The following is a 17,646-nucleotide window of genomic DNA, read 5'->3' on the forward strand; positions in this document are numbered from 1 at the left end:
GCAAGAGCAAAATAATCCACACCCCGAAGGATGTGCTATATCAACCGAACACTGGTATAGACAGTAGGAGGTCAATGGAAGAGTTCTTCCATCAACCTTGCTACCACCTTTCGGGGAGGTGGATCATCTACACTGCCAGGAGAGCCCCTGCCATCAGCATGAACCGTGTCTAGATTGAAATGCTAAGGCAGTGCTGCTGTAGCCTTTTAAGTGTAGAGAAGCCATCAAGCAGATCTTCCAGAAAAGCGTCCAGTCTGGAGCTCCAGACATGCAGAGTTGTAGAATCCACCACTACCCTTCGCAGTTTGTTTCAATGGTTAATCACGATTAAGTTTGTACCTTGGGGAAGTTTTAACCAAAGCTGGTAAGAATAAGCCCAGGGGGTCTTTCATGAGGGTCCTCACATGTGTACCCTAGAGTTCAGAGTGGGGAAGGAACCTTGGCAGCATCCGAGGATCACATCAGCCGTTTTAGCCACAGTGTCACACTGGGAGTTCACGATGAGTTGGTTTCCACAATGACTCCTAAATCCTTTTCAGGGCCTGTGACATTATTGACTTGAACTGGGATCGTAGAGATCATTGTTTCAACCAAAGTCCTATAGTGGCACTAAATCTTGTATAAAGGGGGTCAAAGGAGGTGTCTAAGACAAGGTGCTGGTTTGGTGGTTAGGATGATGCTGTCTGTTTGCATGTAACATTTTTGTCGTTGAAGTTATGAACATTGGATCTGACCTGTCTGTGGTTCAAACTTGTGCTGTGCTTCTGGGTGACACCGCAGAGAAGTTGGTGTCAGCTCTGCCCAGCCTGCTGGATGGCCCATTAAGGACCATCAGCTACACAACTGACCCATTGAGAGAAGGCAGACACGCCTTGGTACTCATCAAGGTGTGCAGGGACCTGCAGGGACCGAATGGCTGGGCAGCAGTTCTGCGGAAAAGGATCTAGGAGTGACAGTGGATGAGAAGCTGGATATGAGTCAACAGTGTGCCCTTGTTGCCAAGAAGGCCAATGGCATTTTGGGATGTATAAGTAGAGGCATTGCCAGCAGATCGAGGGACGTGATCGTTCCCCTCTATTCGACATTGGTGAGGCCTCATCTGGAGTACTGTGTCCAGTTTTGGGCCCCACACTACAAGAAGAATGTGGAAAAATTAGAAAGAGTCCAGCAGAGGGCAACAAAAATGATTAGGGGACTGGAACACATGAGTTATGAGGAGAGGCTGAGGGAACTGGGATTGTTTAATCTGCGGAAGAGAAGAATGAGGGGGGATTTGATAGCTGTTTTCAACTACCTGAAAGGGGGTTCCAGAGAGGATGGTTCTAGACTATTCTCAGTGGTGGAAGAGGACAGGACAAGGAGTAATGGTCTCAAGTTGCAGTGGGGGAGGTTTAGGTTGGATATTAGGAAAAAATTTTCACTAGGCGGGTGGTGAAACACTGGAATGCATTACCTAGGGAGGTGGTAGAATCTCCTTCCTTAGAAGTTTTTAAGGTCAGGCTTGACAAAGCCCTGGCTGGGATGATTTAGTTTGGGATAGGTCCTGCTTTGAGCAGGGGGTTGGACTAGATGACCTCCTGAGGTCCCTTCCAACCCTGATATTCTATGATTCTATGATTCTATGGATTCTATTCTCTGAGGTGTTTCCAGGCCATGGAATGGGCAGCTTGTCTTTGGGACAAAGAAAGAGAGACCACATGGCAAGAGAATGTAAAAACCTGCTGCAGCTCCTCCATCTTGTCTTCAGTCCTGCTTCTGACCTCTGGAGGGACTTTGCTTCAAACCAAAGCTTTGAACCAAGGACTGAAAGACCCATCCCAGCTGGGGATGTTCTCCGGAGACTTGATTTGAACCTGCCGTTTATTCCATCACTGCTGCAAGCCTGAACCAAGAACTTGGCCATTCCTGTATGTCATTGATTCCATTTCTCCAATTCTAGCTCTCATCTCTATCTTTTCCCTTTTATGACTAAACCTTTAGATTTTAGATTCGAAAGGATTGACAACAGCGTGATTTGTGGGTAAGATCTGATTTGTATATTGACCTGGGTCTGGAGCTTGGTCCTTTGGGATCGAGAAAATCTTTTTCCTTTTACTGGGGTATTGGTTTTCATAACCATCTGTCCCCATAACGAGTGGCCCTGGTGGTGATACTGGGAAATTGGAGTGTCTAAGGGAGTTGCTTGTGTGACTTGTGGTTAGCCAGTGGGGTAAAACCAAAGTCTTCTCTGTCTGGCTGGTTGGGTTTGCCTTGGTGTGCACAGAAACCCCAGCCTGGGGCTGTAACTGCCCTGCTTTGAGCAATTTGTCCTGAATGGGCAACCTCAGCTGGGTCCCGCTAGAACCAGCCTCGTTACAGGGTCCCTGCGTCCATAATACGGTGCCCTAGTCTGTGGGTCGGGCCTGCATTGCCTGTTGTGAGGGAATAATTTTTCATGTGACAGTATTAAAACAGGTTTCAGAGTAGCATCAGCCGGTGTGCCTGCCCTGGCCTCCTCAGTGGAACCACTCTGCCAATCTTTGGGTTGTCTGCAAAGTTTTTCTGCAGCGATTTTCTATTTCCTTCCAGATCAGTGATGAAAATATTCAATAGCATCGGGCTTAGAACCCTGCTAAAAACACCCCCGTTCACCCCAAGGACAACGCCAGTTTTTAATCCACTTTACAGGTGCTCTACTGACATTGCAGACTTTCATTTTTCATATGAGTGTTTTCCACGCTGAATCCAATGTCTCAGAGAAATTGAAGTTAATTGCATCTATGCAGTTCCCTTGATCAGCCAAACCTGCACTCTCCTTGAAGGATGAAATTGGTTTTATTTGACAAGACCTGATTTCCATAAACCATGTTGGTGACGGGCATTAATTATATTCCTTGACTTTTTTTGAACTAATCCCAGACCAGCTTTTCCAGTGTTTCCTGACCTTGTCAAATCTTTTTTTTTTAAATCCCCCCCCCCGCTTTTTTTTTAATACTTTTCATTTAACACAGAACTGTCCTGTATGTGCCCTTTTGTTTTGGCCCTGCTGCTGACAGGTCGTGTACTTCTACTCCCGAATGAGGTGTGTGGGCGATCGGTCAGTTTGTAGCTCTGGTGTTCGTAACTCTACGGTTCTACTGTGGAGGCTGTTAAACATCCTCCTTGGCTGCTAATGGACTGGAGACTATTCCATCACCTCATGTGATAGGAGTACCTCCTACTGCCTCTTTCCCAGTGCAGAACAAACCTATTTCTTCAACACATCTATGTTTTCTGCAACATTAAGAAGTTTCCTTTCTCCCTCTAGGAATTGGCTTAAACCTTTCCTAGGATTTCTTTTGTTCTTAATATACTTAATAACCCCCTTTTTATTATCCTTAGTCCTGCCAAGCATGGAGTTTCCCCTGATGTCTTTATCGTTCCTTATCAGTTTTCATAACTTCCCATTTGTGTTGCCTGCTTCCTATTTTCCCTTTTTACCCATTTGTATCTGTTGCTTTCCCCCACATAACTGCTGCCTTCACTTTGCCACTGAACTCGGTTTTGAGCCAAAGTTCTCCACTTCCTAATTCTCCATCCCATTTCTTAGGCATCCAAACATTGTCTTTGATTTGGCCACTACTGTGAACAAGCAGGTGTTTTGTTGACCTGCTTTCATTGATGCCCAGGTCTTTTCCCTGAGGTGTGTCCTAGTTGGGATGTTTCTCCCTGGCACATGTCTTGGCAAAGGTTTGGGGTTTTTTTACGTGCTCAGATTTTGAGTAACCGGTTGAATGGGGACTCCCTACAGCATGGACTCTGTAGCCTGGCTTTCATTGCATTAAGCAACAATGATGGATAACTAGTATCCACTCTCGTGTTTCCTGCTGGTGCTTATTAAGGGTCCCCACAACAGGGCATGTAGAATTATTGACTCATGGAGCACCATCAACCATGGAATTGGCATTAGTAGGGTCAGTTGTTCATAATTCATTTATCTGACTAATGAAAATGTCGTTTTTCAGTGTGTCAAGAGCGACCGATCTGCTTCCCCATGAGAACAGCCCCCAGTAGCGCATGTAGTGTCTCAAACTAACATTCTCTCTCCACTCAGGCATTTGTCCTCCGACCATCACCCTGGACCCTGGGCACACACAGGAAGTTGGGGGAACGTACGGTACATGCAGGAGACACCGTTCTGCCTCAGAGTTGGACACCTTCTCCCCTACTCCATGTCTGATTCCAACACAACCGACTTCACCAACCCCTCCACCTTCATCCTGCTGGGCATTCCTGGCCTGGAGATGGACCACGTCTGGATCTCCATCCCCTTCTGCACCATGTACATCATAGCCATCTTGGGGAACTTCACCATCCTGGTCATTGTGAAGACGGAGCCGAGCCTCCATGGGCCCATGTACTATTTCCTCTGCATGCTGGCTGTCAGCGACCTGGTCGTGTCCACATCCACCCTGCCCAAAATGCTGAGCATCTTCTGGTTCAATTCCAGGGAGATCGATTTCAGTGCCTGCCTCACCCAGATGTACTTCATTCATAGCTTCTTAGTGATGGACTCTGGGATCCTAGTGGCCATGGCTTTGGACCGCTATGTGGCCATCTGCCATCCCCTGAGACATTCCACCATCCTGACAAACTTTGTGGTGGGCAAGATTGGCCTGGCCGTGGTGCTGCGTGGTGGCATGCTCATACTGCCCTATCCCTTTCTGAGAAGACAGTGGCCATACTGCAGAACCACCATCATCCCCAACACGTACTGCGAGCACATGGCTGTGGTGAAGCTGGCCTGTGCCGACACCCACATCAGTAATTACTACAGCCTCTCTGTGGCATTCTTGGTGACAGGTCTGGATGTGTTTTTTATTGCTGTGTCGTATATCCAGATTCTCAGGGCCATCTTCAGTCTCCCCACAAAGGACGCCCGGCTCAAGACTTTTGGGACCTGCGGCTCCCACCTATTTGTCATTTTAACCTCTTACATCCCAGCTCTCTTCTCCTCCCTCATGCACCGGTTTGGTAACAATGTGGCGGTACATTTCCATGTTCTCATGGCCAATGCGTACCTTCTAATGCCCCCCATGCTGCACCCCATCATCTACGGGGTGAGGACCAAACAGATCCGGGACAGGTTGCTCCAGCTACTTACTCCTAAAGGAACCTAAAGTTTTCTCCTGGTGCTCTGGCTCTCAGACCCAGCTTCCTGCAGAGCTGGCTGGTGACATGGTGCTGGGCCCTCTTCCCTGAATCACTTGCCGGACAGTCAAAAAGGCAGTAAATGCTTTCCTGACCTTACTGTGCTGTGTCAGTGTGACAAACTGGGGAATAGGTCTATGTATCCACCCTTACCCCACCTCTTCTGCCAAGGTCCCGATCCTGCTTTGCCTCTTCCCCCCAAGGCTCCCTGCCTCTGTCGCTTGCTCCTCTATTCCCCTCCCCCTGTCACTTGATGGATCATATCCACCTCCCTCCCCTCACCACAGCTACAAGGGAGCATTTTCAGATTTTGTTGGGGGTGGCAACTTTAACCAGGATTCCAAGGGGAACTTAAGGTCTTGAAAACTCTAGTTTGTTGGCAGATAACTTAGCAATTAGCTGACGGGAGCACTGTGTCTAATTCTGATGTAAAAGAAAGAAACTTAAATAAATATTAGACCCTCTCAGCTCTGATACTAACATGTTCAGACATCTTGTGCCAAGTCACTTAATGGACACTGGTTAGGTTTAAAATATTCATGTATATTCTTACTTTGTTACTACTCTGCAGAGAGAGAGACCTCATCAGGACTCCTGGGTTCTATCTCAGCTCTGGGAGGGGAGTGGGGTCTAGTGCATTACAGCGGGAGTTGGGGGGGCAGATACATCTGGGGTATCTATGAGAACATCAGAATGGCCCTACTGGGTCAGACCAATGGTCCATCTAACCCAGTGTCCTGTCTCCCGACAGTGGCCAATGCCAGGTACCCCAGAGGGAATGAACAGAACAGGGAATTACCAAGTGATCCATCCCCTGTCACCCACTCCCAGCTTCTGGCAAACAGAGGCTAGGGACACCGTCCCTGCCAATCCTGGATAATAGCTATTGATTGACCTATATATCCCCCATGAAGTTATCTAGTTCTTATTGGATCCATGTTATAGTTTTGGCCTTCACAACATCCTGTGGCAAAGAGTTCCACAGGTTGACTGTGAGGAAATACTTCCTTTTGTTTGTTTTAAATCTGCTTCAGACTAATTCTATTGGGTGACCCCTAGTTCGTATGTTCTAAGAAGGCGTAAATAACATTTCCTTGTTTACCTTCTCCATACCTCTCAGGATTTGAGAGACCTCTGTCATATCCCCCCTTAGTTGTCTCTTTTCCAAGCTGAAAAGTCCCAGTCTTATTAATCTCTCCTCATATGAAGCTGTCCCATACCCCTAATCATTTCCGTTGCCCTTCTCCGTTCCTTTCTGCACACAGCATTCAAGGTGTGGGCCTACCAGGGATTAATATAGAGGCAACATGATATTTTCTGTCCTATAATCTCTCCCTTTCTTTATGATTCCCAACATTCTGTTTGTTTGCTTGATTGCCACTGCACTTTGAGGAGATGTTTTAACCCTATTCACTCCCCTTAGATTGTATGAACTCTCTGGAGCCTGATATCTCTGGGCTTTTCCTGAACTCTTCGCTCATGCTCCTTGTACCGAGGGGCAGTGCAGTGGTATTTATAGAATGGAATATGAAAAATAAAGACTAATAAAGTGGCAAGGATGAAACATGTATTGGGGTTGGATTCCACGTAGGAGGTCGTGTTTCACGTCGGCATTCCAATTCCACGGGCGGTTGTCACGGCGCTTGTGGGACCAGAGCTATGTTCGGGGCATGCTGCAGTGCAGAGCAAAGGTGAAGGAGACAAGCCCCCCACAACTGCCATTTTTACGGGCTGTGCAGAGCGGAAAGGAGCCCAGACCCATTCTCTGACCCATCACGCCCACGTTGCATTGGGTCTGTCGAGCAGGTGAGCTCCCCAGCAGGAGAGGGTACCTGTGAATCCTGAGAGGGAAGTGTCTTCCCTGGGCATCCCCCTCCGGTAGCCGTGCCCCACACCGCTCTCAGCCCAGCATCTGCAGCAGCGTCCCACGCCGAGGGCCGACACTGGGGTGCGCACCGTTTATAACACAGCTCTGTGAACCCCGGGGGGTTCGCTCAGCTTCGGGCGGAGACGTGGCATCTGAGTGGAAACAGGCCGGTGACTTGAGACACACTCGCCAATGTCTCTCTTCCCCGGCTGCGCTTCTGCGCTATTTATCCAGCGTTATGAGAAAACAATAATTAAGGGACCTTCCCAAAGGGAAGTGAGAACTCTGGGGCTCTGTGCTGAGTCACAGAGGAATTGGCTGCTCTGTGCATTTGTGTATATTTAAAAATTATACTCGATTAGGAAGAAAACTGGGGATAAGACCTGTGTCTCCATGGGGTCTGATACCCTGTAAATGCGCAGGGTGGAGGGGTAGAGAGTAGACAGACAGATCTGGAGACAGATGGCTGAGGGGAGACACAATCACTCTCTGCAGACACACGGGGCTGTCGCTAAGGGACCAGAGATCAGTCATTCTCATCAGTAACGATCATCAGACTGTGCAGCACCTTTCACTGAAGGATCCTGAAAACACCTAGCAAAGGAAAGTCCTGTGAACGTATCCTCAGTGTACAGATAGGTAAACTGAGGCATGGGGAGAGGTGACTTAGCCAAGGTCTCACAGAGATTGAGTGGCGGGATGACAGACAGAACCCAGGAGTCCTGACTTCTTTACTGCAACCACGGTCTCTCTGGCATGCCAAGAGGGAGATGGACTCCCACTCTGGCCGGGGCTGTTCGTTGGGTGGGATGCAGAGGAATGGCTGGAAGAAGGAGCCTGATTGCAATAGCTGAACTCTCTGCCTGCTCACCTGGCTCACTGGGGGTATTTGTCTGGTGCAGAGCACCTGGGTTTTTAAGCACTGGAATGAGACAGAACAAATTCTCCTGTCCGAACCCAACAGGGGCGCCGTGTTCACCTTTCAATGTGGCTGCAGACAAAGGCCGTAGGCTTTTAGGCCTTACATCATAGCTAGAGGCCGTATCCTATGGCTACAGGAAAAGAGTCTGATCCTTTCAGTACGTCCAGGCCCCGGAGATCTCCATGACTGACCCTGTCGTACCCCAGGTATGGCCTGGTCCCAGGGGGTCCCCAGGAGCTGCCCCAGGTACGACTGGCGCCCAGGGGTCCCCAGGAGCTGCCCCAGGTACGACTGGCCCCCAGGGGTTCCCGGGAGCTGCCCCGTTCTGCCCTAGGTCCATCCAGGGTCATCAGACACTGTAACATTCCCACTGGCGACAAGGGCTAGAGCTGCCGGATGACGTCTGTCCCAGGGCCCCTCCCTGGCATGGGGTCTCTGCTCTGCATGCAGGAAAAGGGCCTGATCCTTCCACCTCGCTGGAGAATCCCACCAGAATTGAGGCCTGAGCGAAGACTCCCCGCAGCTCGTTCGCTGTGACATTAGAGCTGAGTTCCTCTATCCGGGGAGTGCTCAACCCCACTCCACCCCAGCCCCCACCTGCACTCCATCGCTCCCGCATGCCCCAGCCCCGTCCTGTCTCTTTCCTGCATCTTTCTGCCCCTTCCCTCAAGTGCACCCCATCCCCACTCCTCCCCCTCCCTCGCAGCACCTCCTGGGGTGGGTGGGAGGCACGGGGAGGATTTGCTTGGCAGGGCTGCCGGTGGGTGAGAAGCGCCGGGGGAAGTGAGGGGAACAGGGCTGCCCAGAGGTGCTAAGCAGCTGGTATTTTTCCCATGAGCATGCCAGCCCTGGAGCCCCCGCAGACTCGGTGCCGGCGAGCGGAGGAGCAGCGTCAGCCCTCGGGTTGCTTCGTGCAGGCTCCTGGCGGAAGCTGAGGCTCCTGCAGGGTCCGGCAGCAGATGAGCCGGGTTTGAGGAAGGCAGCGGCGCCGAATTGCGTTTGTGGATCTAGCCCTGGCCGCCTTTCTGGACGATGCTTTAGTCAAGCACAAGTTACGGTTGGTCAAAGCCAGGGGGGCTGGCTGGTGACGCTTGGAGGAAAAAGCCAAGTTCCTGGACACTCACCTCTCACTTTCAAAAACTTTCCCCTCTTCTCTTTGTACAAGGAGCAGGCTCCCTGGGGCAAAACAGGTTTTTATCTGCTCTCTACCCGTCCTCCAGCGGCTCCAGTGTCCCAGCTGCTTGCCCTGCTCGAACCCGGGCAACGCCCCTTCCTTCGGAGGCGAGAAGCTGTAGCAGCGTCCTGGGAGGAGACCCTGGTGTGGTGCTGTAGGACTGAATACGGCCATTTTTGCCAAGTATGATTATCCTGTTTCTATGCATGTATCAGCTTTGTGTCTGAAGTCATTACTGACAATCTACGGGTATCTTACACCTTCACCTCTGCGGCCAGGACGAGAAGCCATGGGCTTAAATTGCAGCAAGGGAGGTGTAGGCTGGAGATTAGGAAAGACTTCCTAGCTGTCAGGGTGGCTAAGCCCTGGAACAAATTGCCCAGGGAGGTTGTGGAATCTCCATCGCTGGAGGTTTTCAAGAACAGGTTGGACACACGCCTGTCAGGGCTGGTCTAGGTGGTGCTGGTCCTGCCATGAGGGCAGGGGACTGGACTAGATGACCTCTGGAGGTCCCTTCCAGTTCTATGATTCTGTGTGTTGTGTTCCTGGGTAGCACCCCTCAGGTGGCTAAGGCGGTACGTTGGTGGCCCTTTGAGGACACTTAGTGATCACAAAGGGCCACAGAAGAAAGGCGCCTCTGCAAGAATATGGGAAATGGCTGATCCTGTGAGTCATCAGAGCATGTAAGGACCTGGGATATGCTCACGTGACCCTGGACTCATCTCATCTTCTCTGCACTGGCTTTCCAACAAGGAAGCTCTGAACAAGGTCTGGTGACCCCAGCCTGCTTGTGTAATTTTGTTGGGAACACTGGGGCATGGCCACTAGGTAACTCGAGGGGATGGAAGACCACGAGTGTCGATGAAGCCCCCTCGCACTAGGCCCTGGTGTCCTTGCCGCGCCCCCCCCCGCCTGAAGGCACTCGCAGCAGCTCTGCGTACTAGACCCAAGTGTCCTTGGCCCCCCCGCCTGGAGGCACACACAGCAGTTATGCTAAGAATCTGCAACAATATGTTGCAGAGTCAGACTGCCTGAAACTAAGCAAGGCCAAACAGGGGAGATATGAAAGAACAATGCTGAATAAAGCAGCTTTATGTATAGTTTAACAAATGATACAGAGAATCAGGGAACTAGCTGGGAACTGGATTGGCTGGCTAGATGGATACTTGGGGCAGCTTGCTATTGGATAAGTATGCTGGGAAAAAGGATGTATAAAAGCCTGTGTAACTTCCTGCTCTGTTGTGCAGGATTTGAGATTTTATTCTCCCTGTACCTTTTTGCAGCTGCAAATAAACTTTTCTGCTTCTCCACCCCGTTGTGATTATTGGGTGTAGCACACCGGGTAACGAACCACTCAAGCTGTTGTTCAGCCTCTCGGCACTGGGTGCCGGCAACAGCTTTTGGCGTCCCTGGGTGGGCTCGAGGCTGCAATTTAGCCTTGCCCGGACCCCTCCTGGAGGTCGAGGATTGTGGCGAGAACCGACGCCCAGCGCGCACCGGTGAGTTCATCGGGGGCCTCGGAGGAGATGCGATTTGATTGACCCCAGAGGGCACAACGGTGCAACGCACTCATGTAGTGGAGAAGCTGTTGTGGATGGCGGTGAAGAACCGGTCCCTTAGACATGGGGGAGGAGCAGCTGCAGGCCACGGTGAAGAACCGGTCCCTTGGATAAGGTAGGAACCTTTTAAAATCCGGATTATATGCTCTGTTGGAACCTGGGGACGCCCAGAGTTACCCTGTAGGTATGGGACAGGGACAGAGCTCAGAGGTTAGGGCACGGTGTACGCCCCTAGAGTGCATTCTAGCAAACTGGAAGGTATTTGGTGCGGATCCGATGACTAAGAGCCAATTAAAACGATTCTGTACAGTTGACTGGCCTCAATATCAACTAGAGGACCAGGAGTGGTGGCCACCAGGAGGGTCAATTAATTACAACACGATCCTCCAATTAGTTTTGTTTTGTCAGTGAATGGGTAAATGGAATGAACATATGTATGCGCATTTGTTTCTGACTTTATGTACTTGACCAGATATTTTACAGCGCTGTAATCTGACTCCGACTGGTTCGGTAGCAGCTAATGTTAGTCCCCAGACCCCAACCCCCACTGTAATGGCAGAGCCGGTGTCCCCTTCGGCCCCCACACTCCCACCTTATAAGGGTAGGATGCCTCGGGTTACAGAGATTGCCCCCTCGGTGGGACTCTATCCTTTGCTTACCGAGATGGTTGTGGCTTGCCCAGGGGCAGATGGACGTCAGGCTACCACTATGCACGTTTAAACCCATGTGCCATTCAATCCAATAGATTTAGCAGCTTTTAAAACACAGGCTGGGGAATTCTCAACAAACCCAAGCAGGTTTATTTCAGTCTTTAAGGGGTGCCTCAGTAGTCACAAGCCGATTGAGACGACTGTAATATCCTCCTGAGAACCCTGTGGTCTGAGGTGGAGAGGGATCAGGTTACAGCTAAGGCAAGGGGAGCGTCAGCGTTCAAGCGAAAAAAAAGAAAGGAATCTATCTGTCAAGTTCCTCTCCAAATAATTGTGAGCGGCTCAGGGCATTTCTGGGTATGGCAGGCTTTTGCAGGATATGGATCCCAGAGTTTGGACTGTGGGCTAAACCCCTGTACGACTGTGTAAAAGGAGCAGATCATGACCCTTTCTATTGGACCCCAGAGGCTGACAGGGCATTTAAAATCCTGAAAAGAAAATTGATGGAAGCCCCAGCTCTGGACCTGCCGGATCTCTCTAAGCCGTTTCAGTTGTATGCACATGAACGAAGGGGGGTGGCCCTAGGAGTGCTTACACAGCTGTTAGGAGCATGGAGACGTCCCGTGGCTTATTTTTCTAAGCAATTGGATCAGGTTGCAAAGGTTTGGCCGGCATGTTTACGGGCGGTCGCAGCTACTGCCCTATTGCTTGAGGAAGCCGAGAAGCTAACATTGGGAGGGGTTATGCAAATCTATACTCCCCATATGGTCCGAGCCTTATTGGATGCAAAGGGAGGGCTTTGGCTCACCCAGGCTCGGATTGCTCGGTACCAGGCTAAGCTGTTAGAGAACTCTGAAGTCACCCTACAGCCTTGCCCCTCCCTTAACCCAGCTACTCTCTTGCCAGAAACAGAGGAACAGAAACATGACTGTTTAGAGATCATAGATGTCCAGTACTCCAGCCGTCCGGATTTAAAGGATGTACCTCTCCCAAATGCAGATTATGAGTGGTACACGGATGGCAGCAGTACTGTAATAGATGGGCAAAGGAGGGCGGGTTATGCTGTTGTGACGCTCCATGACACTGTGGAAGCTGAAGGTTTGCCTGCGGGGACCTCTGCCCAGCTTGCCGAACTAATAGCCCTGATCCGTGCACTTGAACTGTCAAAAGGAAAGCGGGTCAACATTTTTACTGATTCAAAGTATGCTTTTGGGGTGCTGCATGCTCATGCTGCCAGGGAAGCACTTATCCAGCTAATGGGGAAATACTTTATCACTTCCGGACTCGGACCCCTGGCTGCCCAGGTACAAGCGGACTGCTTAGTCTGCCAAAAGAATAACCCCCGACCGGGACATCCTGTGTCACCAGCTGCCCTAGAACCCACTCCGGGCCCCGGACAAGTGTGGCAAATAGACTTTACTGAGTTTCCCCGGACCCAAGGGTTCAAATATCTCCGTGTTATAGTGGATCGGTTCAGCGGACGGCCAGAAGCCTTCCCATGCCGTAATTGCACTGCCAGGACAGTGGCCCTCAAGTTTGTTAAGGAGATCGTTCCTCGCTTTGGACTCCCCCTGTGGATGGAATCTGACAATGGGACACACTTCACGTCAAAAATCATTCAAAGCATCTCACATGCCTTACAGATCCCCTGGAAACTCCATACGCCCTGGAGACCGCAAGCCAGTGGGGTAGTGGAGCGTACCAATCAGACCCTTAAACGGCATCTCTCAAAAGTGTGCCAAGAAGCCTCACTGCGATGGCCTGATGCTTTGCCCCTCGTCCTACTCCGTATCCGCGTTCTCCCAAAGGGTAGATTAGGGCTCAGTCCCTTTGAAATTATGTTTGGAAGGGCATGGCCCATGAATGGCACCCCGGTTCTGTCAGGGGAATGGGAGCTGGGTAATGGCTTTTTGTCACAGTATATGTGTTCCCTGTCTGCTGTTCTCTTGTCTCTTCACAGGTATACCAAGGATTCCCAGCCTCTCCCCTTGGACTCTCCCGTTCACTCCTTACAGCCGGTGACTCCGTTCTTGTTCGCACCTGGAAAGACGAGCCTCTCCAGGAAAAGTGAAAAGGACCCTATACCGTCCTGCTGGTCTCCCATACAGCGGCAAAGATCAAGGGACACAAGAACTGGATCCATCACTCTCGTCTGAAGGCAGTACCTGCCCTCTCGTCAGCAGGACAGTGGACTGTCCAACCTGCTGACTCCTCATCTAGTGACGATCTCGGGCTAAAGCTACTGTTTAAAAAACACAAATAGCGGGCTGGGGTTTGTCGTCTTGGCTTGGTGGTTTATTTAGCCTGCTATTGAAATTTCTCTTTCCTGTACTGCTTGTATTACTGGTATTATGCTGTGCGGTCTCATGTGTCAGGGCCCTTTTGCAAAAGTTAATAAGTCATTCTCTTCAGGGCTATCACAAAGTGCTTATGCAAAGCCATATTGTAAAGAAATAAGTAGCCCAAGTGAGAAAACTCAGAGCCAAGGCTGTTGAGAGTTCTCAAAGGGGGGAGTTGTTGGGGACACTGGGGCATGGCCACTAGGTAACTCGAGGGGATGGAAGACCACGAGTGTCGATGAAGCCCCCTCGCACTAGGCCCCGGTGTCCTTGGCCCCCCCCTCCTGCCTGGAGGCACTCGCAGCAGCTCTGTGTGCTAGGCCCAAGTGTCCTTGGCCCCCCCGCCTGGAGGCACACACAGCAGTTATGCTGAGAATCTGCAACAGTATGTTGCAGAGTCAGACTGCCTGAAACTAAGCAAGGCCAAACAGGGGAGATATGGAAGAACAATGCTGAATAAAGCAGCTTTATGTATAGTTTAACAAATGATACAGAGAATCAGGGAACTAGCTGGGAACTGGATTGGCTGGCTATATGGATACTTGGGGCAGCTTGCTATTGGATAAGTATGCTGGGAAAAAGGATGTATAAAAGCCTGTGTAACTTCCTGCTCTGTTGTGCAGGATTTGAGATTTTATTCTCCCTGTACCTTTTTGCAGCTGCAAATAAACTTTTCTGCTTCTCCACCCCGTTGTGATTATTGGGTGTAGCACACCGGGTAACGAACCACTCAAGCTGTTGTTCAGCCTCTCGGCACTGGGTGCCGGCAACAATTTCTAGAGAGGCTTTGGTAAGCTCAGCTGTGTCCCACTGAGGCGCGGTGACACATGGACACCGCTGACAGGTGCTTCACAGACTCTTGCTCACTGCTCCCAGGAGGTATCCCCCTCTTACAGATGGAGAAACTGAGGCAGCATGAAAGGAAGTGTCTTGAGCCAAGAATATAGCCCACTGTCACCCACTGACATCACTGGAGTATTTGGCCCAAGTTATTTAATTGGAGATGAAGCATCAGCAGAGACCAGTGAGCTGGGAGGGAAGGTGACTATTTACCAGGTTCGTGTTCTGCTAGCCAAGGGCCGTAATGAGCTGCACACGGCACGGCCTTGGTTCGTTGCCGCACATGGTTGGGCTGTACGCGCTGTGCAGCGTTCCCGGCGACGTGCCGTCCCTGGTAAACAAGCAAGAGGGGACTGAAAACTGAGCTGTGTGGAAACCTGCTTTGTGGCCACAGTTTCTTTAATGAATTCCTCCCGTTTAAGGACTGCAGCTCCACTGACCACGAGACACAGATAGCCTGAGTGTGTCTAATACAAGGCAGGGGAGCAATGCCAGTTCATGGCCAGAGCAGTGGTGCTGGGGGTGTGGCGGTGTCGGGACTCCCAGTTCCTCTTCTCAGCTCTGCCACCGACTCCTTGGGTGTCCTTGGGTGAATCACTTTACCTCTGCAGGACTCAGTCCATCCATGACACGGGGATAACGCTGCCTAGCAGCCTAGCTACAGAGCTTCTAAATGTAGTGATCAAAAGCGTCATGTAGAGGAGACGTTAGACTCAGCTTCCCTGTCCAGCTTCAGCCCCTGGGCAACGCGTGCCCTGCAGTTCCAGACAAGGTGTCCGTATACATGTGTCAATAGGCGGCTAATGTCAGCTGGGCAGTTTATCTCCTGCCCTGTGAGCTATCGAAGCCATCCCACCTCTGCCCAGCATCCCGTCTTCCCAGCTAATGCGGGGCTGATCCTTCTGCCTCTCTCGGCTCTTGTCCTCCCAGCTTCAAAGCTGATCCCTTGCCCTGCTCCCGAGGCCTGGCTCAGGCCAAAGGGCTCCCAGCCCATCCCCTTTGCAGGGACCCTGCCTTCTACAGGCCCCCAGCTGGGAGGAACACAAGGGAGCTGAAAGCTAAGGAAATGGGCCACACAATGGTCTCTGCCCTCAGGACCTTGTAGCTGAGCTTCAGGGCTCACAAGCTGTGTGATGCACAACCTCGTCTGCCTGCCACACAGCCCTTCTCCCATCCCTCAGCTGCTTTTATACGGCTTCCTGGCTTCCCGCACCGATCCCGACTGGCCTGTCGGCCCCAGCGCGGCATCCTCGCTGCACTCACTGCGGGCTCCTTGCCAGGCTGCAGCAGCTCCCGTCCCAGCCCCGGAGCAGATGGATCCCAACTGCGGGGCGGGGAGGTGGAGGTGACCCAGCGAGTGACGGGGAGGGGAGAACAAGAGCGAGCAGCAGCAGTGGGCATTTGGGGCAAGAGGCAGAAAGGGAGTGGGGCAAAGAGGCAGGAGGTGGAGCAGGGGCTGTGGTCTGGAGGGAAGATGTGTACCAGGGGCATGGCCTTGGGGGGAGAAGCGGGGGAAAAGGCAGGGATCCAAGGGTCATGGTGGTTAGTTCTCTGAAAACATCCACTCAATGGGCAGCGGCTGTCAAAGAAGCGAACAGACTATTGGGAATCACTGAGTACAAGGAAAGGGAGAGAAAATAAGGCGGAAAATATCAGATTGACTCTCTAGAAATCCCTGGTACACCCACATCTTGAATACTGCGTGCAAATGTGGTCGCCCCATCTCAAAAAAGATTTATTGGCATTGGAAAAGGTTCAAAAAAGGGCAATAAAATCATTAGGGGGATGGAACAGCTTTCATATGAGGAGAGGTTAATAAGACTGGGACTTTTCAGCTTGGAAAAGAGGCGACTAAGGGGGGATATGATACACTGGAGGGTAGGGATAGGATACAGAGGGCCCTAGACAAATTGGAGCATTGGGCCAAAAGAAATCCAATGAGGTTCAACAAGGACAAGTGCAGAGTCCTGCACTTAGGACGGAAGAACCCAATGCACCGCTACAGACTAGGGACCGAATGGCTCGGCAGCAGTTCTGCAGAGAAGGACCTAGGGGTGACAGTGGACGAGAAGCTGGATATGAGTCAGCAGTGTGCCCTTGTTGCCAAGAAGGCCAATAGCATTTTGGGATGTATAAGTAGGGGTATAGCCAGCAGATCGAGGGACATGATCGTTCCCCTCTATTCGACATTGGTGAGGCCTCATCTGGAGTACTGTGTCCAGTTTTGGGCCCCACACTACAAGAAGGATGTGGAAAAATTGGAAAACGTCCAGCGGAGGGCAACAAAAATGATTAGGGGACTGGAACACATGAGTTATGAGGAGAGGCTGAGGGAGCTGGGATTGTTTAGCCTGCAGAAGAGAAGAATGAGGGGGGATTTGATAGCTGCTTTCAACTACCTGAAAGGGGGTTCCAAAGAGGATGGCTCTAGACTGTTCTCAATGGTAGCAGATGACAGAACGAGGAGTAATGGTCTCAAGTTGCAGTGGGGGAGGTTTAGGTTGGATATTAGGAAAAACTTTTTCACTAGGAAGGTGGTGAAACACTGGAATGCGTTACCTAGGGAGGTGGTAGAATCTCCTTCCTTAGAGGTTTTTAACGTCAGACTTGACAAAGCCCTGGCTGGGATGATTTATTTGGGGATTGGTCCTGCTTTGAGCAGCGGGTTCAAGTAGATGACCTCCTGAGTCTATTAGGATATAGATATTCAGGCCTGCCTGTAAAGGCCTAGACTCTAAGAATGGAGGTGTAGGTTTATCATTTAGCTAGTAATAGAGGTACACAAGAAAGAATCGGTGTAAGGGCCTTTTCTCCCTGTGACAGTCTGAGGCCCTGTTCTTAGACCAAGGCCTTTGGCTAAGCAGCAGAGGCAGCCACAACCTGGGAAGCGACCGGTCACCTCCTCACATCCCAAACTAGTCAATCTGGGGCTGTCAGGAAGGGGATCCGATCTATCACCTCCAGAGAAAGGGAAGAGCCTAGAAGATGTAAAAGGAAATTGAGGTTGATAGTTTTCTGTCTGGTAAGAACTCACTTATCAATAGACACAGCTGGAAAACACTTATGTCTTTATAGATGTCGTTGTGAAATCCTCACTTCTGTATTGTTTTGTCATTATAGTTCCCA

At 50.8% G+C, this 17,646-nt stretch overlaps 1 protein-coding gene across 1 annotated transcript; it reads left to right on the top strand.

Annotated features, from left to right (window-relative positions):
- Positions 1-4,139: 4,139 nt before the first annotated feature.
- Positions 4,140-5,138, top strand: LOC311514556 (olfactory receptor 52K1-like; the record flags this gene model as incomplete). The annotated part of the gene is made up of 1 exon (XM_084617127.1): positions 4,140-5,138. The coding sequence occupies one exon, from the start codon at positions 4,140-4,142 to the stop codon at positions 5,136-5,138; it is 999 nt and encodes a 332-aa protein (XP_084473253.1).
- Between the last annotated feature and the right edge of the window lie 12,508 nt (positions 5,139-17,646).

Source organism: Lepidochelys olivacea (genome assembly GCF_965140295.1).
Source record: "Lepidochelys olivacea isolate rLepOli2 genome assembly, chromosome: 1".
NCBI lineage: Eukaryota > Metazoa > Chordata > Testudines > Cheloniidae > Lepidochelys > Lepidochelys olivacea.